Source organism: Rhinolophus sinicus, linkage group LG06 (genome assembly GCF_036562045.2).
Source record: "Rhinolophus sinicus isolate RSC01 linkage group LG06, ASM3656204v1, whole genome shotgun sequence".
In the NCBI taxonomy this organism is placed as follows: domain Eukaryota; kingdom Metazoa; phylum Chordata; class Mammalia; order Chiroptera; family Rhinolophidae; genus Rhinolophus; species Rhinolophus sinicus.
The window spans coordinates 133706441-133732592 of record NC_133756.1 but is presented as its reverse complement, the minus strand read 5'-3'; the positions used below and the strand labels follow the sequence as shown (position 1 = coordinate 133732592).

General features: G+C 44.3%; 1 protein-coding gene across 11 annotated transcripts in view; it reads right to left on the bottom strand.

Annotated features, from left to right (window-relative positions):
* The window catches only part of NAV2 (neuron navigator 2), a 717995-nt gene that overhangs the window by 179000 nt on the left and 512843 nt on the right, over nucleotides 1–26152 (bottom strand). For all 11 annotated transcript variants that reach the window (XR_012497554.1, XM_074336128.1, XM_074336129.1 and 8 more), the window contains one exon: nucleotides 21423–21580. Coding sequence is in view for 10 of the 11 variants with exons in the window: in XM_074336128.1 (XP_074192229.1) it covers nucleotides 21423–21580 (158 nt within the window). In the remaining variant the exon portion in view is untranslated. The remainder of the gene's footprint in view (nucleotides 1–21422; nucleotides 21581–26152) is intronic.

Below are 26152 nucleotides of genomic sequence, written 5' to 3'. Positions count from 1 at the left end.
GTGGTTATTGCAAAGGTGATCATTAGAAATGCTTTAAACAGCTGAAAAGAGATAAGCTAGTTAACTGAATTCTCTAGCCAAGCCAGTTAACAGCAGCAAAACGTTTATGTGTTAACGCACATCGATGTGTCTTTTCTTAAAAGCACATTATTCCATTTCTTTTCCTTAGTAAATTTGGGTCTAATTGAACTGATGCTTCAGGTTGCATTCGTGAACATTATTATCTATTACTAATCATGGATACAGCTTTAGATGTTATTTGGAAATAGGATAATTCGTCTTCCAGGTAAAGGCTGGCAGTTATTGCTTTTTGGTACATATTCCAAAAACATCAGCCTATTTCTCTATCATTTGCTCTTAATGATTTTAATCATTAATAACAGCTCAATACCAAAAAAATAATAGCTCAATAACTTATGAGCATATGTTGTGTGAAAGTCACTGTGCTACGTACTTTACTTGCATTGCCTAATTTACTCCTCACAATAACCCTAAGAAGTAGATACTGCTATCTCCCCAATTTACGGATGAGAAAATTGAGGCTTGGAAAGATTAAGGAGCTTTTGCCATTGTCAAATGACAGGTATACACCAGTGTCTGAGCTGTAAATAATTATTCTAGAGTTCGATCACTCATTCATTCATTCACTCTACCAACAAATATTTATCTAAAGTCTCTGCATACCAAGTTCTGTAACGGCAACGGAGAAAGAGGAGAAGAACTCCCCAGTCTCAAGGAGCTCACCTGCTAATGAAGGACGGACACGATAACCACAGATCATGGGGAGGCGACCAGATGCGAGTAAGGGCAGGGTGCTGTAGGAACTTACAGAAGGGTTTCACACCCACTCCCAGGGGCCAGAAAATGCTTTGTAGAGGAAATAAAGTCTCACATGAAACAGAAAAGAGGAATAGAAACTTGGTGGGAAGAATGAGGAATGAGGAAAGCCGAAAGCATTTCAGAGAGCAGCACAGACAAAGACTGGCTATACGAGAGAAGACAGCCCCTGGATGGAAGCTACTGCGACTGCCTAACTACTCCACATGGCAGAAGCTTCAAGGGAGAAAGCAGGCCAGCTCACAGTGGTGTTGTGGGCATAGGTAGTGCGTCTGCACTCTCCAAAAGGTCAAACAGAGAAGAGAAATGGGAAACGTGTGTCCCAAGGTCCATGTTCTAGAATTTCATTTGACTATAGTTCTCCCTTCTCAACAAAAGTCATTTTCTTCTTTATGAAAATCAGGTAACTAACTTCTGATTGGGGATCCCCCCGCCCACCAAAACCTAAGCCCCTGATGGACTCCACGAAACCACTATAATGGCTGGTAAAAGTCAACACTCAGTACACATGCAGGGAATGATACACAAAGCAATGTACCATCTTTGAGTTCAAATGAGTTATTAACTGGAGGTAATTAGCTACCAAGCTTCAGAGATGGAGGAATGTGAAAAATCAATATGATTTTAACAGCTGGCACCAGGGCTACTCTAGAAGCTTTGTTTAGGAAAGACCTTGGATATTGGCCACTCCAAGGGTGGACGATGAGGCTGTGGAGGCGTGGTCTGCAAGGAGACAAGAAAACAGAGATAAATTGTCCTACATAAGAAAGGGAGAAGGAGAGAAGGACACTGCACAAGACAGTGGGAAGCTGGAATCTTAAAAACACCACAAAAGGTGGCCACTGAGAAATTCCCAGTGGCAGGGAAGCTGAAGACTTTTAAGAACAGGAACATCCACTATTCCATTTTACATTGTATTGCCACACTGTAACCCCTGCAAGGCCCTAAGCCTTCAGGAAAAATCTACTATGCTCAAAGTCATTTTTTTGAGAAGAGAATGAATTTGGGCAGTTCCAATGGGTAAGAGAGGGATACTGCACATAAGATAGTAAGATACATGGTCTACAAGGTCAAGTATTTCAGCAAAACAGGAACTAGGAGCAAATACTGACCAACAGCAATGTGATCCCACCCTCACCCCAATGAAACACAATACGCTACACAGAAAGATTAGGAAAGACACTGGGTCTCCTTCCACCTGTGAGTTGGCAGATGAATTTCATCTGAATGTCATTGGTAGGCTGGTGAATATCTAACAGACTCTGAAGGGGGGTAAAGAAGTTCTGATTTATAGTGTCTGCTGTTTTCTCTGGTGTAAATACTCCCGCCATGGCAGATTTTAAACTACCATTGTGACATCAACAGTCTTCTGAAACTCCCCAAAATTTTAAAATTGGCTCTCATGCACTGGTACAAGCTCAGTGAGTCCACAGCTGGTATCTACGTTAAAGGTAGATTCCATGGATTACGTCCTTGCTTTGTCTTTGACAAGAAAAAGTTTTATCTAGAGTTATACTAGCTTTTGGGGACTAGGCAATACCTATGGGAGGGGAAGGAAGGCAAAGGGATAAGAAAGCTGCAGAGGTGGGCACATTCCATCAGGGGGCCACCATGTGATCAAGGTACTGAAAGGAAGCAGTCAGGGCAGCTAGTGTGATGCCCCTTCTGAAAGAGGAGGAACCCAAGGCCCAGAGAGCATGTTGCTCAAGGTCATTCATTGTTGAAATTAGTAGCAGATCTGGCACTAGAGCTGGGGCTGTCTGCCTCCCTCTTCCTGTGCCTCCAAGCCCTTCTCTCAGGGAAGATAGGCACAAACTTGGCTTGTGTCCAGGCAAGAGCACACATAGGCGGCTCTGGCTACATTTTCACATTTCACTAGCTTATCATTTGGAGGTTTTCTGACCCTCTCTGTAGGAAGGGCGAAAGCTCTGCCAGGGATTTGTATGAGCTGAAGAAAGCCAGCCAGAGACCCAGCTGACAGGAAGAGAGGACCCAACTGGGGTCGCCAGCAGCAAAGGAATGAGGGGACAGACTTCTCCAAGAATTTCCAAGGGTGTGGGTGGAAGCAGCGGGCTGATGGGATATTCCTGACTGTGAGAGGATTCCCCCACACCCAGGCTGATGGTCAGGAAATAGGAAGGGCAGAAAAGGAGGTATGTTTTTAATAAATCTCGAAACACAAAAATACAAAATGTTCTAAGGCAATGCCTCCCTCTCATTGAAAAGAAGATCAAATGAAGCATCCTAAATGTTTTTCAAATGATTTCTGGCCTGGTTATGTTACAGAAAACAGGGCAGAGTGATTCAAACCTGCTGTCAATACAGAGTGAAGGGAAGAAAAATGCCAGCTATTCTGCAGCTGTCCGGCCAGAATACTGGAGGAGCTGCTTTCCTGACAACTCTGATGCACAGAAACAAGCCGACTTCCAGAGCAGGATTTAAACCAAATAAACCTGAAGGATATCAATTTGGAGGCGAGTCTTAAAATAGCAGCCAGGAATGCATGGGTTCCCCTGGACAACTCAGATTACATGCCCTGTCCCTGCCTTTTGTAAAACTATGCACTGAAAGTGTCTGTTGAATCTGGACACAAAAACATGCTGGATGAGCAAATGTATCAAGTGATGCTCCTTGGAGGGGCAGACAGGGTACAGAGATAAATAAGACACAATTGGGGTCCCTAAGAAAATTATTCCAGAGTTAGGAAGAGACACACTCACAGGGCCAAGCTCTCAAGGGCAAGGATTTCCAGTTAAACTAATGGAATGGTCTTCATGAAGATGGACATTTGAAATGGCTTCTGAAGGACGCAGTCATTCCTTTAATGAATGTCTATTCTTGACGGGTTCTGGGGATACCACCTTCAGCAGTGACCAGTCTCATGGGGTGGATAAAGAGGCATTCTAAAATATTACATTTAAACACGTCTTTTCTGTTACGTTTAATTAACATTTTAGTAACCAGCAGCAGACCTTAAAGCCCAAAGGTAATTAGGTGGAATATAAACATATGCTCAAAGCTGTGGGTGTTTGAAAGCAGAGCAGACTTTTTCGAGAGATAAAGAGAGGCATGAGAATCATTTTTTTTTTGGTTGCATTTTTTATGCAAGTGAAGGGGGAAAATGTCCTAAGGTCCAGATCTAAATTCCATTTCTACTTTTTCTATTTCAAAACCACTGGCCTTAGCCCATCCTGTTTTTGAGAGTTCAGTCATCTTTATTTAATGAGATGATGTTAAGGAATTATTACCAGACATTTTGCTTAAAAATTACAATGCGAGCCCTCAAAGAAGTTGCTGGGTAGAGATGTACCCTAGCAAAAGCTCAGTGATGACATCCGGACAACCCATCATCGCACTGATGGCCACAGTGGCTGTAGAAGTTATCACATGTGCTCGCAAAGGCAGAGCTGCCTTTTGCTAAGAGACATTGGAACTTCCTGGGGTTTAGCGGGCCCAGGACTTCATCACCAGAGTTCTGTCAGCTTCCTTGTATCCACAAATAAACCTGTCATTGGATCATGATGGTCCTTCCCTTTTACGGTAAGCCCACCACCAGGTCAGCAAAGCTCCTTGGGCACAACTTTGTGAGTCTCGACTACTGCTGCAGCTCTGCCCCCAGGCTGGGATTTCTCACTCCACAGTGCTATGAAAATTGATTGCTGTTCTCACTAGTCTGTGTGGGCATACTAGGCCAATAAAAGTATTCCAGTACCAATTCCAAGGTGTGTGTGGGGAGGAGAGGGGTCCTCACATATCCAAGCAATTCTCCATCGCCAGCTGGGTATCCTACAATGCAGCTCACTTCTGACACTACCTGGCGCCAGTCACAAACCCAGGTTGTTGCCTGTGCTTCTGACTGACCGGCTATGTATTGGAGGTTCCCACAACTCTCTCCTTGAGGTCAATTAATTTGTTGGAGCGACTCACGGAACTCAGAGAAATATTTTACTTACTAGATGACCAGTTTATTATAAAAGGAACAGCCAGATGGAATAGATGCATAGGGCAAGGTATGGGGAAAAGGAGCATGGAGCTTCCGTGTCGTGGGCACGCGCCCCGTATCTCCACATGTTCACCATCCCGGAAGCTCTTTGAACCCAGTCCTTTTGGTTTTTATGCAGGCTTTATTACATACGCATGATTGATTAAAACATTGGCTATTGATATTGAACACAATCTCCAGCCCCTCTCCCCTCCCCAGAAACCAGGGAGGGGGTGGGACTGAAAGTTCCAACTGTCTAATCACAAGGTTGGTTCCACTGGCAACCAGTTCCCATACTTAGATGCCTTCCAAAAGTCATTAACACGACTAAAGACTCCTCTATGGCACTATCCGGGAATTACAAGGGTTTTAGGAGCCCTGTGCCAGAAACAGGGATGAAGACCAAACACTATCTATTTATTATAAATCACCATCACATTCATCCACTGTCCAAGACCAGTGCAGAACTGTCTAAGAGTTTTCACAATGAGGTGACTAGGCAGAACACTAAATAGATTGAAGACACGTGGGCTCTAATTCCATTTCGGCCACCCATCTGTTCTTTCAACAAGGATTTGTTGAACATGACAAAATGTTACCTGCCCTTAGAGAATTCATAGTTTAGCACTGATTTGCTGAGTAGACTTGAGAAAGTCATTTTGCCTGCTTCAGACACATGCACACACTCAAGTTTCATTTTCTCGATTAGGCCATGCTCTCTTTCACTCCCTAGTCTTTGGGCATGTTCCCTCTATCTAGAATACTCTTTCCTTCTTCTATACGGTTAATTGACCACTCATGTGCCATTTGCTGGTTTTGGTCATTAGCTGCATCTCCAGCAATTTGTACAGTACCCGACACAAAAGAGGGGTGCAGTGATTAGTGAATTTAGTCAAACGTAGCTCCTGTGATAGTACGATGGTGAAAAACAAAACTCCAGCTTTGGAATCACGCAGATTCTAGTTCAAATCTCAACTCTGGCTGGCCCTTGCCAGCTGTAGGATGTTGGTAACTTATTTCACCTCTCTGAGCCTCAGTTTTTCTATCTGTAAAATAGAGAAGACACTATTAATGTCCCCTGGTGATGGCATGAAGGATTGTATGAGGCTGTGCACACAAAGTACGTAAAATGCCCCCAGGCACATAAGGATTCCTGCCCAGCCAGCAGCTCCCATTCCCAATATCCTCATTAGCACTGTAACAATGTCCCTTCCTGGTCACAGCCCGTCACCTTCCCTACATTGAAAGTAGGCCCTAAACTTATTTGTAAGGCAGGCATTTATAACTTCCGTTTGTTGACACACTTGGAAGGCTTTATGAGAGTGCTGAAGGGGAAGAAGAAGATGACGGCAGCCATCGCTTCCTGATGTCACTGACCGGTGAGCGATCCTCTGACAGGCCTTTGTTTTCCTAAAGCCCATCAGAGACGTGGGAGAAGAAAAAGACCAGCTCAAGCCTGCTCCTGATCCCACAGGATCCCCTAACCACAAGCCACGGGAAAAACGGCAGACTAGACGTTTTACCACCAGGAATCACCTCCTTGCCCCCTAGGAATCTGCCTGCGGAGGGTATGGAGGAGAGCTGGTTCTGTGCATTAGCTCAACTGACAACTCAAAGTTACAATCTGTTTTTATCTGGATCAAAGACAGAAAGATGAATATCTCAGCTGCTCCTTAAAATTCCCAGCCTGGTACCAGAGGCTCTCGACACTGTGGATCCAGAGGACATGGACAGTCCATTACCTGCCTCAAAGCTCTACTTATTGACTGGGGCTGTCCTGCAACTGAGTTCCCGGAAGAAGGGGTGCATTCTCTATGCCAGGGACCAGCCCATCGGAACCAGCTGAAAATTAAATCGATAAAGGGAAAGGAAGACCAGAACTTTTCTTCTTTGCTACCCTTGAGGCAAAGGCACTACCTTCATTTTATCGAGGGGAAAATGAGGCGCAGGTAGGGGAGGCACTTAACCGGGAACATACGGGTCGGGGCAGAGCTGAGGTCAGAACACTGACTTGAATGTGACACAAAAGTAAGCCATTTTTAAAACCACTCTGAGTTATAATTCACGTACTATAACATTCATCCATATAAGTGTGTAATTCAATGGTTTTAGTGCAACCATCACCACCATCTAATTTTAAAACATTAAAGCAAAAGGCAGCTCTGTAGCCATTAGTAGTCACTCCTCATGCCGCGCTCTACACCCCCAGCCGGACCCCCACCTACCACTGGCAACCACTAATCTACTTACTGTCACTAGAGATTTGCCTAATCTGGACACGTCATATAAAGGGACTCATAATATTTGGTCTTTCGTGATGAGGAAGCCATTTTGTAAGGGCAGACTTTAGCAGCAGAGCCTCTGCTTGCTCACTGAACTATCATCCAGAGCCATGCTGTCAAATACTGTAGCCACAAGCCACATGTAGCCATTTAAACTAATTAACGTTGACTGTATTAAAAAACCCAGTTCCTCATTCTCACCAGCCACATGTCCAGTGCCCAAAAGCCACAAGAGCTCGTGGTTACCACGTTAGACAGTACAGATATTAGAATACTGCCATCCCTGCAGAAAGTTCTACCGGACAGCTGATCCACAGGACACAGAGGCATCTGCGGATTAACACAGACCCGCTTTCCACTCCTTTTGGTGTTTGGAAATTACCTTCAGAGATGAAGAGTGAGCCAGGAACAGTTCCAGGGAGGAGAGGGGGAGGGACGGAGGGGAGAGAGTGAGTGGTGGGCCAGTTGGAGCCAGCTCCCTCCTCCTCCCCTTCCCACCCCCATCTCAGTGTTACTCTTAGTGCCAGGGGCCTCCCCGCCCCCACTGCCCCGGACCTGAAAAGCTTTCTGTTTAGTTAAGCTCATCCAAAAGGCAGATATGCCAAAGCCTTTGGAAGCACTTCAAGGAATCCAGCCTCTACCTCAGCCCTTTGATGATTTCTGAAGCGTTTCATGCCAGAAGGTGATCTGAGGGACTCCGTAATGAGACTGAACAGTCCTGATCAGTTTCCCGCCAGCAGTGGCTACTTCGATTGCCAAGACATGACCACTCAGGCTGACCCACACCCCAAGGCCAGAGCCATGGCACGTTGGCAAGCTCCGACAGCAGGGAGCTCAGCAATCTCCTCACCCGGCATCTGCACTCCACCCCTTTCCTTGAGCTGTTCATTAGATCAGCTAAAATGCCTTTCCTCTTCTTGTCCAAAGGTACTTCAGTCAACAGCTCCCAAGAGCGGGTCAGCAGATTATTTCAAATTGTGGGTCTGGATGAATTAAGATGATCAGAGAGCCCAGACTGAAGGATGATGGACAACAAAAGGAAAAATAGAACCACATTCAGAAAAAATTCCTTTACTAATCAAAGGGTCCTTTGTTCCAAAACACTGTGCAAAAATCATCAATCAAGACCTTTAAAAGTTGTTTTAAAGGAATATAATTAAGTTGGCTAATATCCTTTTGTTTAAAACTCTGCTGAAAGGTATACCTTCTTTCTTCTACTTTAGTAGTCAATTTACTTTTTTTTAAAGAAAGACAAACCAATTTACTTTTTTAAAAGAAAGACAATCTAATAAATGCTTCTTTCAATATGTTTGCTTGTCTAAATCAATACTTTTATCTTGAATTCCGCCCCCCTCAACGAGTGGCAAGGGGGCGGGGGGTTCAAGAATCAATAGGTTACATTTCTAAGATACAAGAACAACAGATAACCAGGTGGATGAATATTTACCAAGCTCTGATAAGCGTTCACTTGCTAATAAGCTGTTCTTTTAGTGAAGGTCACTCTGTGTTTCTTGATTCCTTGGTTTTTGAAAACATCCTTCCTCATGGTTTATCCACAAGAGACATAGCTAAGCAAGAAGAAGGGGTTGCGTGGGTGCTTTAGACTTTTAATCTGAGACAAGACACCAGGAGGGGAGAACTGACTCTGGGGTCCTCAGTTCAGCTGCTGTGGTTACTCTGCCCCTTGTAGTTATTTTTGACTTTGTACACTCATGAATTCATGTGTTCAACAAACATTACATACCTAATTCAGAATTCTTTTTTCCATATGTTTCATCTCATGTCATCCTCACAATAACTATATGAGGGTGGTGTTATTCTCATTTCCATTTTAGAGCTGAGGAATTGTAAGTTCAGAGATGTTAAAGAATCCATCCAAGTCACACAGCCATCAAGCGGAATTGCTGGGACCACACCCTGGGGTCCTGAACCCCAGCCTGGCATTCAGACCATCTTCTTTACATGACCACTTGTGCCCATCAGTATGGAAAAGAAAAAGCAGAGGAGCTTGGCTATCTGAGGAGCAAGGATCCCAGAGACCTGAGAACAAGCTTAAGTTAAGCAGAACCAGACCTGTGTTGCAGGATGCTGTTTTCACAGGTAGGTCCTATCTTGGCCAAAGCAAGAAGGGCTTGTATTCCCTCAGCGAATGGCCTGTGTCTGCTAGTCAGAGAACTTCTGTGGGATTGGAGTAACCAAGGAGGCTCCAGCCACTTGCCTACTGAGAGCTTTTACACACTCCCATACTTAGAGGAAATTACAAGTGTATCTCAGCTTACGTTTTATGAGCTTAGTATTCTTTTCATGCACCTGGAGTGAAAATGAACTATTACCTTGACAAGTGAAATCAATCCATTAATACATATTTATTGGGTCCAACTTATATACCGTGGTAGATTAATTGCAAAAATAGCTTTAAGTCTCCACCCCTCTCGATAACACATATGCTTTGCAATGTGACTTTGCAGCACCTCCCTCAATAGGTAGAATGTTTCCCACCCTCATGCATCTGGGCAGGCCATGTGACTTGCTCTGGCCAACAGAATGAAGCAGAGAGAAGTGAAGTCCCTCATCTTAGAACTCATCCACCACCATGACCACAGCCTCGACTGGCCTGCTGGAGGATGAAAGACCAGGTAGAGAAAGCTGGGTTGTCGCAGCTAAGACCAGCACCCAGGCGATCACCCACATGACATAAAACCAATGAGCAAGCCCAACTGAGATCCCCTGAGCCTGGAACACCTCATCAGAGCCATCCGGTCAACCTGTAGGCTTGTGAGAAATAATACAGTTTTAGGGCCTGGGGACAAAGAAGTCAATAAGTCAGAACCTTCTTCACTAACCTTATCAAGGTTGGAGGGTCCAGAAAAGGTTAACCCATGTAAGTTTCATGATTATGTACCGTCTCCTAGCAGTAACAGGTTTGAAGATCATGGTTTTAAATAATATCTATTATTTCTCATAAGCCTATAGGTTGACAGGATGGCTCTGATGAGGTGTGCCAGGCTCCCAGACAAGAAAAAACTAAAAGAATTTATCACCACCAAACCAGTATTACAAGCAATGGTAAAGAGACTTCTTTAAGAAGACAAGAAAAAGAGATCAAAACTATGAATAACAAAATAATAACTACATGTCTATCAACAATTACTTGAAATGTAAATGGATTAAATGCACCAATCAAAAGACATAGGAGGGCTGAATGGATAAGAAAACAAGACCCTTACATAAGCTGCCTATAAGAGATTCACTTCAGATCGAAAGACACACAGACTAAAAGTTAAGGTATAGACAAAGATATTTCATGAAAGTGGAAACAAACAAACAAAAGCTGAGGCAGCAATGCTTATACTAGCCCTAACGGAATTTAAAACAAAGGCTATAAGAGATAAAGAAGGACCCAGTAATCCCACTTCTGGGTATTTATCTGAAGAAACCCAGAACACTACTTCAAAGGGACATATGCATTGCATATGTTCATTGCAGCATTATTTACAATAGCCAAGATATGGAGACAACCTGAGTGCCCATCAATGGATAAAGAAGTGGTACATACATACAATGGAGTATCACTCAGCCATACTAAAAGAATGAAATCTTGCCATTTGCAACCACATGGATGGACCTAGAGGGTATTATGCTGAGCAGGGTAGGTCAGACAGAGAAACACAAATGCCATATGATTTCACTTATATGTGGAATCTAAAGGACAAGATAAACGAATAATCAACACAGATCGATACAGAAAACACTTGCCAGATGGGAGGGAGGTTGGGGGGGGGATGGGTGAAAAAGGGGTAGAGATTAAGAAGTACAAATTGGCAATTACAAAATAGTCATGGGGATATAAAGTATAGCATAGGGAATATAGTCAATAATATTGTAATAACTACGTATAGGGTGAGATGGGTATTAGATTTATTGCTGTGATCACTTGGTAAGTTACATAAATGTCTAATTACTATGTTGTGCACCTGAAACTAATAACATTGTATGTCAATTTTAATTGAAAAATAAAAATTATTTTTAAAAAAATTCTACATGGACAGCTGCCCGAAGACATATATAGCTGGGTCTTCTCAGGACAGGGCAAGGAAATGAACCCAAGTGTTAAATGGCTAAACCAGCCATGAATAACTTCTCACTCAGAAGCCATGACTTCTATGTAGCAGGAATCCTTGCTTGTAGCATCTTAGATGGGTTCATAGCAAGAGCCTGGCAAGTTCAAGGCAACTTATCTGAAGTTAAGGGAGAAATCTTCCCTAAGTATGTGAATTGAGTCAAAGAAGTCATCACAAACTGTACACAAGCCATTACGTGCATGAAATGCAGCAGCCTCGAGAATCAAGTGCAGTTTTGGAATGAATGAAGACCTTCAAAGAAGCCAAAGGTGAGGCTTTGGGAACTCTGATAAACTGTGGGGGATACAAGTCATTACCAGGACTTTCCAGGACCGACCAAAATCACACCAACTCTACCCTTTGCCTGAGATAATCAAATACTATATTTGCAAGGGATCTTAGGGAATATCTATTCCAACTGACCTGCTAATACAAGGAACCCCACCTCTAGTAACCATAGCAAGTGATGATACAGCCTCTGGGCTATTCCTCGGGGGTCAGGGGACTCTCTACTCCCAAGGCAGTCTGTTTAACTATGAGAAGACAAATGTGAAAAAAAGTTATTTGTTAAAAATGAAACCAAAGTTTGCTTCCCTGTTATTTTTTTACCCTCTGTGGCCAGAGAAGGAAAAAAACCTGGCCCAGGACATGGACCTTCATTTCTAAAATGAAACTGATCTCTCTCCATAAAACCATTCCCTAAATCACCCATTGTTTCTAACCATGGGAAAATGGGTGTTCTGAGCCAAGCAGATCCCTGCGAACATTGCCTCTGGGTCTCACCCTGATGAGTTCTACCGAATCCAGAGAACTAACTTCACCCATTCTTAATTCCTGCCCGTGACACCTAACCTTCTTATTAAGCAGTTACCACAAGGTGTAGTAAGATTATTTGTTTTGGTTAATATTCGTCTCTTGCACCAAACTGTAAGCTCCATGATAGCAGAGATCATTATTTGCTTTTTTCACTTTGGAATATTTAGTGACGAGGATGATGCCTGAGACACAGAAGGCACTCAGTAACATGCTGAATAGATGACAGATTGAGTTCCAAGTACATGAGTGCATAATAAGCAGGGAGAGACACATTTACTCCATACTGTACAACCTGGTTGAAATTATCTGCCTCTTAAAAATAAAGCCAAGTCTAGTATAACTTTTCTTGGAGCAAAAATCAACTCGTGCCCTCAAAGATCCTTTTCGCTAAATCTGATTCTTGAATCCACCAGCTGGCAGCTCCCTGAAGGGAGGGGATAGAAGGCCTTGTGAAGACCGATTTTAGCTCAGGCCTGCTGTCACTTCCTCCCCACTGGAGAGAAAGCTTTCCACCATGCCACGTGAACCTAATCACACCCACAGTGTGGGTTTGCTTCAGTCCACATACATTCTTCCAAATCGAGGCAACAAATGTGGCGAGGCCCTGTCTGGAAGAAAACATTTGGACAGTCTGAAGCTACTTACCTTCTCAAACAGAATGCCAGCCAGGATGGAAACCAAAGCGCTCATCAGACGCGTTGCAAAACCTGGGCAGTAGGGGGCAGCAGAGACAACGGGGAAGTGTTGCGACCATTATCTTGCGGAGGAATAGTCTCAGTGTAACCCCTCCTGTGACATCCTCCTCGGAAGATGGTTCCCTAGCCCATGGGTTATGCGTTGGTATCCTAATGAAATGCACATACTGATAGAATCATGAAAGGCAAGCTGCAGCTGAAAAACTGGCACTTTATCTATTAGGTTCATTTAAGCCTGAGTATGCCATGTCCTCAGGCCAGCGGGGCAGCTAAGCATGTGTTCACAGAGAAGTGATCGTTGAGTTGTTGCAGCCACAGAGCTTTTGAGTTGGATTGTTGAGGAGCTCTCCCTCGTTCTGACCAGTATCCTGTTCTTACACTTTGCATCGGGATTCTGGGGCCACATGTGCTCATAGAAAAGTTAATTTCATGTATCCCCAAATATATTTATCTTCTCATGCTAATGAACACTGTCAAATACCTCACTTGGAGAAGAAAAATATTTTTTTAAAAAGAACATTTAAATCAATGACTAAGCCCTGATTACAGATGACACCTGGATAAAAATGACTAAGAGAGCACCCAGAAACATAAATACTTTCCCCTACCAACGATCCTTGAAATTAAATTGAATTTATGTATGTGTGACGCTTTCCACACAGCAGATGGAAGCAAAAGAAATGCTGCGATTTATCACCTGAAGATCGGATAAACATTAACTAGTCATTTTCTATTCCTGACACAAGACTAATCAAATATATTTCATCTCCCTAAATGGTTTATTTTCTCTCTTTTCTCTTCTTATTCTTCCTGTTATAAAGAGCCAGGTTTATTGTATTTTACAGAACGGATATATACACAGCAGAACCTTAAGCCGACACATTGGCTTTGAAACACATCCATATTTAGAGAAAAGCAAACATGGTTATAGCCTTCACATTCCAAGCTAAGGATGGCTTGGCTTTAAAGGTTATTAGTTTCACACATTAGAAGGATTGATGAGTCTCCTCCTCTCACAGCTCCTATGAATTACACAGTAGATCAAGAAAATGGTTTTCAAAGGTGGCCAGAGAGACTATCCCAGATACAAATTCTTTCACCTTCACGTTCGACTTTAGTTTAACGGTAGAGGTTAAGGACAAAATCTAGGATGGAATATGGGAAGGAAGGCACAACCCTCCAGCTCTTCCTCACATTGATTCATCAGTGCTCGCTCTTCCTCTGAACAGGGCAGCACTCGCACTCTTATGCTCATAAAGTAACACCCAGCTCTTGAAGGGCTGAGTAGAGAAAGAGCCAGAAGACGACTCTCAATCAGGGAAAGGGTGAGCTGACTTTCTCCCTCGGAGCAAGCACCTCCTTGCATTGTATTCCCTCTGCCACTATTTCTAGACCCCACAAGGACACTTCCTTCTCTATGTTTCCAGATAACACAAGGTAGCATTGAAATTAAAAATAAATAAGAACTTCACGAAAGATTAGTGCAGCAAGAGAATGAAACCCGAAGAAGACATGAAGATATATGCAAGTAAAGTCTACCCAGTATAAGCTGCTAGTTTTGAGAATGAATTAAATATACATACAACAAAATGTATATGCAAATTTGAATGGTTTTCTGTTTTTTGAGCTCCTGCTACATGCCAGGCATGAGTCTGGGTGTCCTGCTATCTTATCTCCACTCCCCAACACAACACACTACAAAGTGGTGCTGAGAACTGAAGGGCAAGTAGAGGGCAATCTGTCCTTTCAAATGAAGGTGACCGAGAAGCTCTCCTAGGAGAGGAGTTCTCAGCCTAGGAGAGGCTGAGGAGGCCTTGTCGTCGGCACAGAGAGGCAGCTATACCTGTGTTCACCCCTCTGTGCCGAGGGCACGGCACCCTCAGCCGATAGGGCCCTGTAAGAATGACAAGGCTGTAAAACGTAGACTTCCAGGCTCTCACATAGAAATCTGAATTAGAAGGACTAGGTTTGCAAAGCCTCGGGATTTGTCTTTTTAGCAATTACCTCAAGAGATGCTCGTGTTACTGGTCCATTAATCATACCTCGAGAAACAAGTTTAGAGTCTCGAATTTACCATCTCAGTAGATCATGGGACTTCAGACTTAACAGAGACCAACCATGTCTGACCTATTCCCTCTGAGATCACCCATGGGCAACCTGCATATACTACATCAGAGAGGAAAAATGAGACTGTTGAGGCATTATTTTAGAGAGAGGTGCCATATGTTTGGGGACTTTTCGTCGATTCAATTAGACAATGTCAATGATTAGTAACAAAGGGAAACTAGTATGAAATGCAAACTAGAAAAATGAAACCTGCCTTGACGGCATGCGGCATTAACCTCCACCCCACCCCCACTTGTGCAGGGGTACTGTTAACAGACAGCAAACTAACTGACGATACACTATTTTAAAGGATCAGAACTTAGCAATTTCATCATGCTGTGGAAATGAAACCCATGATGTCAATAAACAAGTCACACCCTTCATGGAAATGTCTATAACCAAGACAGGGCACAAAGACAGGACATTTGAATTGGGCTATACAAAAAATTAAAAAGAATGCTTTACATCTAACTTTCTCCCATCATTCATGGTTGAGCAGCCTGTTGCCACTTCACAGATAAATAAACTGAAGCTCTGAGAGGTGAGGGGGTTCGCTGTTGGAATAGGATTAACAAAATCTTTTCCCTGCTGCATGAGAATTTGACCTTGGGTTAACCTTGCAACTCTGTTCCCCTGGAAACTTGATAAAGATAGAATGTCAGTTATGTTACTAAGCAACATTGCTCATGGTGAAAATGACCCTGGATAGCTAAAGCCATCTGGACGGGGAAGAGCTATAATTAAAGTATAAATACCTCTTGGGGGACACCATCATTTGGGACGTCTCTGAGTGCTGTGACTCTACTAATCGAGGCTTGTCTTTGTGGGGACCCTGGAAATCATGCATATGGAGCTGTTACATGAGCTACTGGCTCCTGAGGAGCATGTGGCTTTTAAGCTGGTGACTCATGCACCTGCTCCATCCAAGTCTTGTACCCTCAGAGCTGAGCTGTCGCCTGAGCTGGGAGGGGGCAGCATCTGGATGGCTGTGTGGACTGCTGGATACAGCGCTGCAAGGACCACTCCAATGGAAAAGAAACCTCTGCACGGCCTTGCCAACAACCTGGGATTCGTGCCTCGATTCTTCTAAGTGGAGTGGTGCCAAGTGTGGCCGGGGATGGTCTTCTGAGGGCAATCCTGACCAGCTACCCAAAGACACAAGCCCGGGAAATGGCACGGCCACAACTCAGACTCAGTTGTCTTCCTTCGAGGTACATACTTTCTCTTTAATTGCAGGGCACTAAACCTTTTCTCCTGAGATAACTGTATTCTGGCCCAAGAGACTCAAACACTTTCTCGGCTTTTCTTTTTCTCCCTCCAGTGCCATGTGAGGCCCCAAGTTCGGTAGCTTCTGATTCACCCCGGCTGCCTCGTCCCAACAGCTGGCCTAATGGTTCACTGAGTTCCATTTCCATTTGATCCTCCAGAGACCTCTTCACATTCATAGGTACCCCCCGGTTCAAACCTCTAGGCTGGCGTGTAAGCACTCAGACAATTATGGCTTCTGGTGAGAGGGTCCCGGTGACTTCCCAGCTGATTCCCAACCAGAGATGATGGATAGGTGCCCAAGCTCTCCCTGGCCCGGAATAAGAGCTCTGGAACGGCAGAGTTCTCCTGATGACTCAGGAGGCCCTACCCCATCAATGAAATGATCTTCCACTCTATGGGCCTCCACAGGACAAGGGTTTATTAATACAGTGACCCCAGCAGATGACATCTCACATTAGCAGCTGGACCAGAACAGCAGGATGAGTCATTCCTTCCCAGCCTTCCCTTCCTTTTTCTATCAGTAAAAATCCAGACATGGAAATCATCACAAATGGTATCACTTCTCTGAAGTTCTCCCTGGGCCTTCCTGTAAGTTCATCTCTTGCCTCACAACTTTGAGCATATCTCTATTATAGGACATGAGAGCTCTGCCCCTCCCCTAAGGCTGTGAGTTCCCGGAAAGCAAAGTGTGTGTCTCAGTTTTCTCTGTCACTATAAGAAGTCCAATGCTAGCCGTAGTGACAAAATGAACAAAACAATGAAGGCAACAACAAGAAAGAAACAGAGGGACTCGCACCTCTTTTCTGCGTGACTTGGACCACTCATTCCCTTCCATCTAGTCTAAACGGTGATTTTATGTCAGAATCCTGGTGAATGGCAGGACCTGGGCAACTTCTTTACGAGTTCATCTCCCGATCAGTAACTCAGATACATAACTTGGTTCGCCAACCACAAACTGATAAGTTTATAGAGATTCTAAATTAATGGCCCCGGTGTTGCTTAGACATGACATAGCGTTAAAGGCTGTAAACCTCTGTCTCTAGTCATGGCTGGCTCTTCTCTTCTGCCCAGGGTGTGCAGGAGTGAACAAAGAGGAAAGAAGTGACACAGAACAAAGACCAACGGAGAGAACCTACTAGAAAGACGGCACTCACCTCAGACAAGGCCAAATGGCCAGTGAAAACTGAAGAATTCATTCACGCTTCCCAGTAACTTAGTGATGGACAACCTCAGACTCACTTTACGGAACAGGAAACTAAGGCCTGGAGACAGTAAGTGTCTTGAGGGAGGTCACGTTAGCCAGTCGAGAGCTTGATCTCAAAGCCCCAGACTTCTGTACTATGCCAACGTCACTCACAGAAGAGTGTCATAAAAAAAGACCAGTTTTTAACAGATCATCTTGTTTGATTTCAGCTTCTTAAAATAATTTACCTCACTTTAAAGACAGAGTATTTTTTACCCAAGTGCATGAAAATAAAAGCAGTGTCAAGTGTATAGGAAAACCAGCAGTTTCACACCCTGTTGATGGAAATTATAAATAAGTTATAGATAGAAATATAACCTTGTGGGAGCAAAATTTGGAAACCTAAGAGCAACCGTAAAAGGTGCATACCCTTTATTGCAGCAATTGCCCTGAAATGGCTGTATAGATGCAAAAAAAGACATATAAGGACATTAATCTTAGTGCTATTTATAATATTAAAAACTTAGAAGCAATCTAAAAGTGGCTAAAAAGATTAAAATAAATTCATACAATGGAGAACTGTGCAACTATTATAATGAGAGAATGACTTATGAAATGGCTGTCCTTGATTTTACTTTATTTATAAGATTCTAAAAGTCATAAACATATGTGTGTGAGAGTATATATGCATATGTACATAGCTCCTGTAAGAATTAAACACATTATTACCAATAAAGCATTTAGAATAGTACCTGGCAAATAGTAAACATTGGGAAAAACTTATCCATCAAAATGTGGCAAGATATGCATGAAGAAATACAGCAGAATCTAAATTAAGAGGTAAACAGTAGCTACTTATGGGAGTTGGGATTATGTACGGTTCTTTTTCTTTTAACAAATTTCTGTTTTGTTTGAATTTTTACCTGATGCTTTTCATAATGAAAATAAAGAAATGCTTTCTATAAAACGAAGAAACCCGTATCATTCAAAAGAAATCATCGTCCATATGTGCGGAATTCAGTCTAGGAATATGAACATTTCAAATTCATATGATGAACCAAACACTTTAGAAATGAATTAATATTAGATCTCTGGCAGCGTTAACCCCTTCAGAGAATGTCAGTGAGGGAAGGGGAGGAGGCGAAAACTGATAATGTTACACATGTTGGAAAAGACAGCTATTCCTCTCTCTGAACATCTGTGATTTTGGTTTGAAGCCTCAGAGCTACTAGGAGCCAACAGAGGAAGTAAAGAGCTGCCGGGAGTCTCGGGCCATTTCTCAGCAGATGTTTCACAGTGGAACCCGCTGACACATCCCACAGGCCAGGCGAGGCTCTGCCTGATTGTTGCCTGCAGGAGCGAGGGGATGAAACCAAAGGCGGACGTAACCATGAGAGCCATAATGACAATTAGCAGGTTTTCCTAGAGGCTAAGGACCCATAGACGGCTCCGAACCACAAAATCGGAAATCAGAGTCTTTAGGACAATTAACAGGTTGTGTTGCTGTACAGGAACACTTCGGTTTTTCTATATCAACTGTATACTTGGTCACCTTATGGAACGAGCTAATGAATTTTGGGTGAGTCCCCAGGTTTTTTCTAGCTATGAAGTATTACCTACCATTTTCCTTCTGTTTCCTATCTCAGGTGACTATCTGCTATAGTCAGAACTAAATTCAGTGATAAAGGTAAGTGGGGGACTTGTGTCTGTGGACATGATTTTAAGAGGAATCCTTGAGCATTTCCTCACTAGTATCAAGTGCTCTCAGGTTTTCAAACATTACCTGTAACGATGTCCTTTCATTTCTCTTCATGCCTTTAAAATTTGGGACGGAGTGTTGAAATATTTCTTTCATTTATTGACAGAATAATGAATTTCTCATTTGACTTACGGATGTGATTACATCAATTCCTAAAAGTGGAACGCCTGGGTCCACGTGTCACAGATATAGATTTATGAATTTCACCTGAGTGAAATGCCAGACCACAACACAATCAGGGCCTGACTCACAAGAAAGTTTCCAGTAAGGACAAGTAATGAGATTACATCACGGACTTGACATCATCTGAAAGCGATCCCTGCCTCAACTACCGCACCAACCACACCGAACTGCAATTTATCTGGAATATGTCTCTCGCCGAGATGTCTCAAGGTGAAGGATGCTATCTGAGGCACCCAGGACCTATTGTGTCGTACACACGGCTAGGTGGCTGAGTGATTTCTCTTCCCTCACCATGTACCATATTTTGCACGTAAGCTGGCTGCTTCATAAGCTGCAATCGAGATCATATTCAAGGGAGAATATAGGGACCATGAACAAAGGAGGCGGAAATATGAAAATTGCACTGTCCCTTTACCACAGTTGTTCAGTTCCAACTACACCTCTTACTATTTCTGGGGTGATCTCAGCAGGCACTGAAAGTGGGGATCAACACAGCTTGTTTGGGGGAATTCAATGAGACACATAGTAGGCACTCAGTAAAATTTAGCTCTTATTTATAGAAAAACCGAAAACCTTTCCCTATATTTTTCATATACACACACATACTGGGGGTGCCAAAAAATGTATACAAGTGGACACTGGTCAGCGTTGCTCAAGCAGTAGTTCACCTTAATCTGAAGTGTCTGGACGCTGATGGTAACCACTTTGAGCACCTCTTGTAATTGCAGAAGTCACACGTGACTTGTATTCATCTTTTGTTATCGGTATATATTACTACAATTTTAATACGGTTTTCCGTTCTTAAAATGTGTATACATTTCTTTGGCACCCTCTGTACATATATATTTTATACATATAAATGCACTGTGAAAGTTCTGAAGGATACTCGTAGGACGGTTTATAATAGTATCCTTCTGGGAGCATAGGAGAACTTTTATTTGATATATACTTGTACCATTTTATAAGCATGCATTATTTTATAATTTAAACACACTTTTAGAAAGAGCACACTTGGGTATGGTGAAGAAAATGAAAGGAGGTGAGGGGAAGGGGCAGGAAGAGAAGAAAAAGAAAAATGGTTTGCTTGAGGCAGAGGCCAAGGGCTGGATGACAGAATCTTGACTGGTTGAGACATCCTGGTTATGGGAAACCCTTCTGTCGTGTGTCTGTGTCAACCTTACATAAATCTCCTTCACATTTCCTCTGGTATTCCGGAGTGGGGGGATCCCAACTCCACTGAACTAAGTTATCCTGAGCTGGAGGTGTGCGTGGGGGAGGTTCTAATCTCCTTCCCAGTAGGAGGGCTGCCCAGGTTCCTGGAGCCCTTTAGGGAGCAGAAGGCAGCTCTCTTGGTCTCAGGGCAGAAGAGGGGCGCGTGTAGGCCGAGCCCTAGGAAGCTCCCCACCACCATGTAGGAAGTGCTTCCAAGAGACCTGGGCACATCCCCACAAGACCACTTTGCCTGGGAGGAATGAAGGAGGGCTCTGCCTCTTCCTGAAGAATCTTCTAAGCTGCCTCAGTTTCTCCAATGTCTCACAAGACACAGACAGAAGCAAGCAAAGGTTTCACTACCTTCTGTGCAGGAGCCCCCACTGGGCTACCTTTGATCTCCATCCTAAGCAGATGGATAAGCTCAATGCTACGTATAGTAGGAAAATCATATCCTTTTTTGGCAAAAGTTACATCAGTAGAACACCAAGAGCAATGTTGCCTTGTCCTTATATGTAGCCAAGATCTTCCTTTAGCCAACCCATATTTCTGACTTTTTTCAAAGGATGAAAACTCACTCGTTCCTTATTTCCCCCACATCACTTCTGATGGTAAAAAGCTTATCAGCTCACAAAATGCATGCCCCCAAGAAGTTTGCATTTCTGGAAAACCACCTACCCCACATAGAGCAAGTTCTATGAAAATTTATTTTTAAATTGCAAATGCTACATTGCTTCTATCTGTAGCCAGGTACCTGACAGGCCCCTCCCAGACGAATACAGCTATGCTTCCTGGCAACCATGAATATCACAGTATTTCCCCCACTTTAGTAATGCATCTGTTAACAAAGTTCCCGCCAGCCAGCTATGCCGGTGCGACCCACTACCACCCTGTTTGCAACCCCACCCCCGACGACACTCACCCAAAGGAACTGGATGTGCTATAAGGAAGGTGACAAGAAGGACCCCAAGGTGACTCACCTTTCTCGTGGCTGCTTGGTGGGGGTGGGGAGGTGACTGGTTTCGACTTGTCATAGTTGTTAAAGCTCTGGCTGCGGCGGTTGTTAGCTGTGGCTGCCCCTCCGCGTGTCTTGGCGTCGCTGCCTGCAGTGGATACCCTTGTGGTAGGACCCGGAAGTCTAAAATGCAAAACCAACAGAGTGACAGACTCAGTCTCAGGAGCACAGGCGTGTGTCAAAAGAAGGAACTACTGCCACCATGCAGGAGGGAAAAGAACCCATTCAGGACGCTGTGGAGCTTTGCCATCAAAAGAGTTACTGGAACCACTACAAACCACTACGCTAGTAATGACCCCAAAGTCCAACAGCAAAACGTTTTCCTTTGAGCAAAGAGAGACATTTTGAAGGCAAAATAGATGAATATGCTTGCAGATTAAAAATGCGAAGTTTACCTGGCTTGTCGTCTCTTGGAGGAGTATTTTTACTTTACAGTAGGGCTGAACCACGTCATCTCTAACTCCATCAAGCATGGAACATAAAGGCCCATTGAGACTCTAAGCTGTTTACCTTGTGTGCCTATGTCTTCTGGTAGGTGTTGAAAACGGTGTTTGCCATAACCCAGAGATATAAGTATCAAGAAAAGACAATTTATAAAAATCAGACGGGAACTACTACCACTCAGAACCCAACACATCTGCAGTGAAAACGTATGGCCCGGAGGGAAACTTCTTCAGACATACATTTTCCTTCGACACCTGACAACCTGTCTGCACAGGCATCAGGTGTCGAAGGAAAGCCCAGCTTCTCTGCACAGTAGATGGATAAAATCATGTTCTTTCTGTAAAACCAGCAGGAATCTGTTAGCCTAAAGACACACACACACTGCCTTTAAATAAAACACCTCATTTTGGGTGGTTTGGGAAATGAAGTCAGCAGACTTTTCTGCAATGTGTCTAAAGGTATTATGGCCCATTCCCCAAAGCGTTAAGGGGAGGACCCCAAGTCAGAATTTTGGTTCAGGGCCTACTACACAGGCTAGCTCCAATCATCAAAGTTGAAAGAAGAATAAATGAAATATGTAGCTATATCTTTCTGCTAAAACCCACTTAGCTGTGTTTAAAAGCCTCTGGAACCTCAGCTGACTAGCATTCGATCTAGTGACATGTCTGAATTTTCAACTCATAAAGCTTTCGGCCTTCTCCTTCCATGCAAATCTGTGAGCACCAAAGAAGTGTGCAGTCTGGAAGCATTTGAGACATAAGCAGGCAATCACTTTAAACTTTTTCTTGTTGGCCAAGCAAGAAAGATGGCTGTAGGGTAAACAGAGAACATGAGCTGGTGTGAGAGGATTGTAAACCTGTACAGTTAAGAAGCTGGCCCAGTTCCCTGACTGGGAGCTGGGAGAGAAGGAAGGGGGTGAGCTCTTCCCCCCACAAGGCATCACCTCCCACTGCACTGGGAGGATTTGCCCCTCTGTTCATTTACCCCACAAAGACAGGCACAGCGTAGGGTGCAAGACCAGCAGTGCCGGTGTCTGTGTTTGGGGAGCAGATGTGGCCAGCACAACCGATCACGGAGGCCCAGCAATGGCCCCTCGCTACGTCTCAGTTCTGCTTCGGATGCTGCATCCTGCCGTCCTCCAGGTCAGTGCTGTGTCTCTGAGGACGCAGAGCCAATGGCAGAGCTTCTGCAGATGCAGGCCTGGGGCACTTTCGGGCTGGACTCTGCAGGAGTCCTTATGCCCAGATAGCCCGGGAAAAGCTTTACAAACTTGTTCCAAGATGATGTCACAGCAACGGTATGAAGTGGCTCAGGGTAATCCAGGTCACAGCATTCTGCTTCAGTGGGGACTTTGCAAAGACCAGGGAAGCAAAACGTGAGGAAAAAGAGGCATTCCTTTCAGAGTTTCTGGGGAGCCCCCACTGCCCTGACCTGGGGCTGAACCACAGAGTTTTTGTGGTGGCACAGCGCCTTCATGGGGCAAGAAATCAAAGTACCGGACGGGATGGGGACAAGCTTGAATTAGGTAAGCATCCGGTCTTCTGGGTGGCAGTGCGGTATCACGGGCAGAATATGGGCTTTTCCATACACGTAACATTGGACCAGCCTTATAATCTGACATTCATGTTCCGTATCTGTACATTTGGAATAATAATAAATTACCCAATGAGATAGTTGTAAACTTGAAATGGGAATTAATTTCTGGCCTATAGTAAGTTCTCATTGCATAGTGGTTCCTCCTCCCATCCTTTCTGCTGAGCACTGATTTGTAAAAGAATTGGGCATTGTCATAAAGAAAACGTGCTATGGTACCAAAAAAGAATCAGACAAATAAGGAAGGAAATAGATGGATCTAGGTTAAAGCATCAGAAGAGGGCTGGACAAAAATCATATAAGAGTCTGAGATCAACATTTTCAAAGAGAGAAGATAGGCTTTGTCAGACAGACAGGACTTATCATCTCCCTAAGAACCGTTCCAGATGAGACACTGCTTCATCCAAGTGTCTGTGCCTCACTGAGACTGTACACGTGGGGTACCTCGAAGCCATTGTGCGTGCCACGCCCCAGAGTGAAATGTTCCTGGTCTGGGATTAACTAAGATAGCTCAGGGTTCCCCATGTCAGTCATAGTCAGATTCTCTTCACTGAATCCAGATCTAGAGGTGCTCCTTTGATGGGAGTGACATATCCTTCAAATGGCTGCATAGTTATGCCAAGTTTCCTGAGTTCTTGAAGGCCTTGAGGGCAGCTGACATGGCAGATAAAAGATGGCTGACACACACTTAGCCATGAAAAGCCACCTAAGCTCAAGCCAACACCTCTACCCTCAGCACCATTACATCCTAGTCAGGCAGCTCCCTGAACTTGACCAAATGGGAAAACTTGATGACTAAGTAATTTCTTGCAAGTTTCAGGGGGAATCATGTCAACAATGTGCTTTAAAACTTGGGTTCTGTTGTGAATGGGTTTGGTCAGATGTTTGCTCCAAAGTAAGCCTCCTCCATCCCTCTGAAATTTTCAGCAAGTCCACCTCACATGCAAAGGCCATGAATGAAGTGTGGTGGGTGGGAAGTAAGGAAAAAGGCTTAGCTTGGATTCCCCCCATGAGGGAATCAAAACATTCTCTGAGATGGCGGGTCAATTCACATACTGAATTAATTCAGACTGAATTATAAGTACTGGACTTCAAATGTAGGATTTCAAAGCCAAAGGTGACAGTGAGAACCTAAGATACCTAAGCAATCATGGGGAGGGCTCTGGACTTTCTACAAATTGAAGGGGTTTGCTATGGTCTGAATAGCTCTGTTCTCCCAAAATTCCTGTGTTGAAACCTAATGACTCCTGTGATGGTATTAGGAGAAGGGGCTTTTGAGAAGTGATTAGGTCATTACGTGGTGCCCTTAGAAAAGAGGACCCCGAGAGCCAGCCTGCCCCTTCTGCCACGTGAGCACACAGTGGGAAGTCAGCAGTCCACAACCTGGGCGAGGGCTCTCACCAGAGCCCCCATGCTGGCACCCTGATCTTGGATTTCCAGCCTCCAGAACCGTGAACAATACATTTCTGTTGTTTGTAAGCCACTCAGTCTGTGGTATTTTGTCATGGCAGCCCAAACAGACTAAGACAAGTCTCTAGCTCAATCTCATCCAGATCTTCAAGGAATGATTGCCCCCGCTGACATCTAAATTACATGCATATTGAGAAAAGAATATGCAAGGGTCAGAAGTAATCCCAAGAAAGGAAAAATGATAACCTTGGGGGTTGGTGGGATCATCAGGAAAGGCTCCAAATAAAAGGGACTCCAGAGAAAGCGGGGGCACGTGGAATGGGAATGTGCGTAGAGGACAAGAAGAAAGTCATGGTAAGAGGAAGAGGTGTCATGCAGAGGGAGGGGAGTCTGTGTCAAAGTAGAGGAAAGAAAGGACGGGTACATGTGTGCTGGGGCTTCAGGGACAGACTGGGAGCAAATGAGGCAACAGAAGCAGGCAGGGCCCGAGCAGGGAAGACCTCGTATGTCAGTAGGAATCTTGGACTTTGTCCTGCCTGCAGCCACGAGGCATTAATTAGGGAGGCTGAGAGCAAGAGCTAGAGTGGAAGGCAGAGCACTGTCTAGTTGACAGCGACACAGATGGAGGCCTCTGGCTAACACTGGGAAGTGCATGATTAGTAACATCCTCGTGCATCAGGAGGGCTTCTCTCGAGCCCCAGCCTGGAAGGAGCTGCTGTCTGTCCCTTAGAATCCCTCTTTGCTGAAGAGATGGGTCTTGCTCATGTGCAACAGCTGCAGGTACCACAGCAGATGCTGCCCAGGGCGCCTGCCTCACGGAAGGAACGCAGCGAGAGGGGAGCCGGGAGGTCAAGCCTGTGTCACTGACATCCCACATCATTTATAGCACCAAAAGGTTCCGACAGCTTCTTTGGAAGATCACCCCATGTCCAAACGCAGTTACAAAATGACAGAGGACACAGATGGGCTCTTTGAAACATACACATGTGGCTTTTTTAAAAAGTTAAGTTTAAGGGACGTGGTGGAACAAAGAGGCGGAAGGAAGACAAATCCTGCTGCTATTGGAGCCATGGTCAATTTCTCCAACATGTGCAGAGCCCAGCAGGCAGGGCGGTACCGCTATGGTTCCTGGCACATGCCCTGCAAGTGCATCCCAGCTCCGCACACTGTCTGTGCTGATGGGAAGAGAGCCGTGTTTCCCCCATAAAACCACTTCAAAGGCTGGGAGCAGAAGATGGCCCTCCCAGG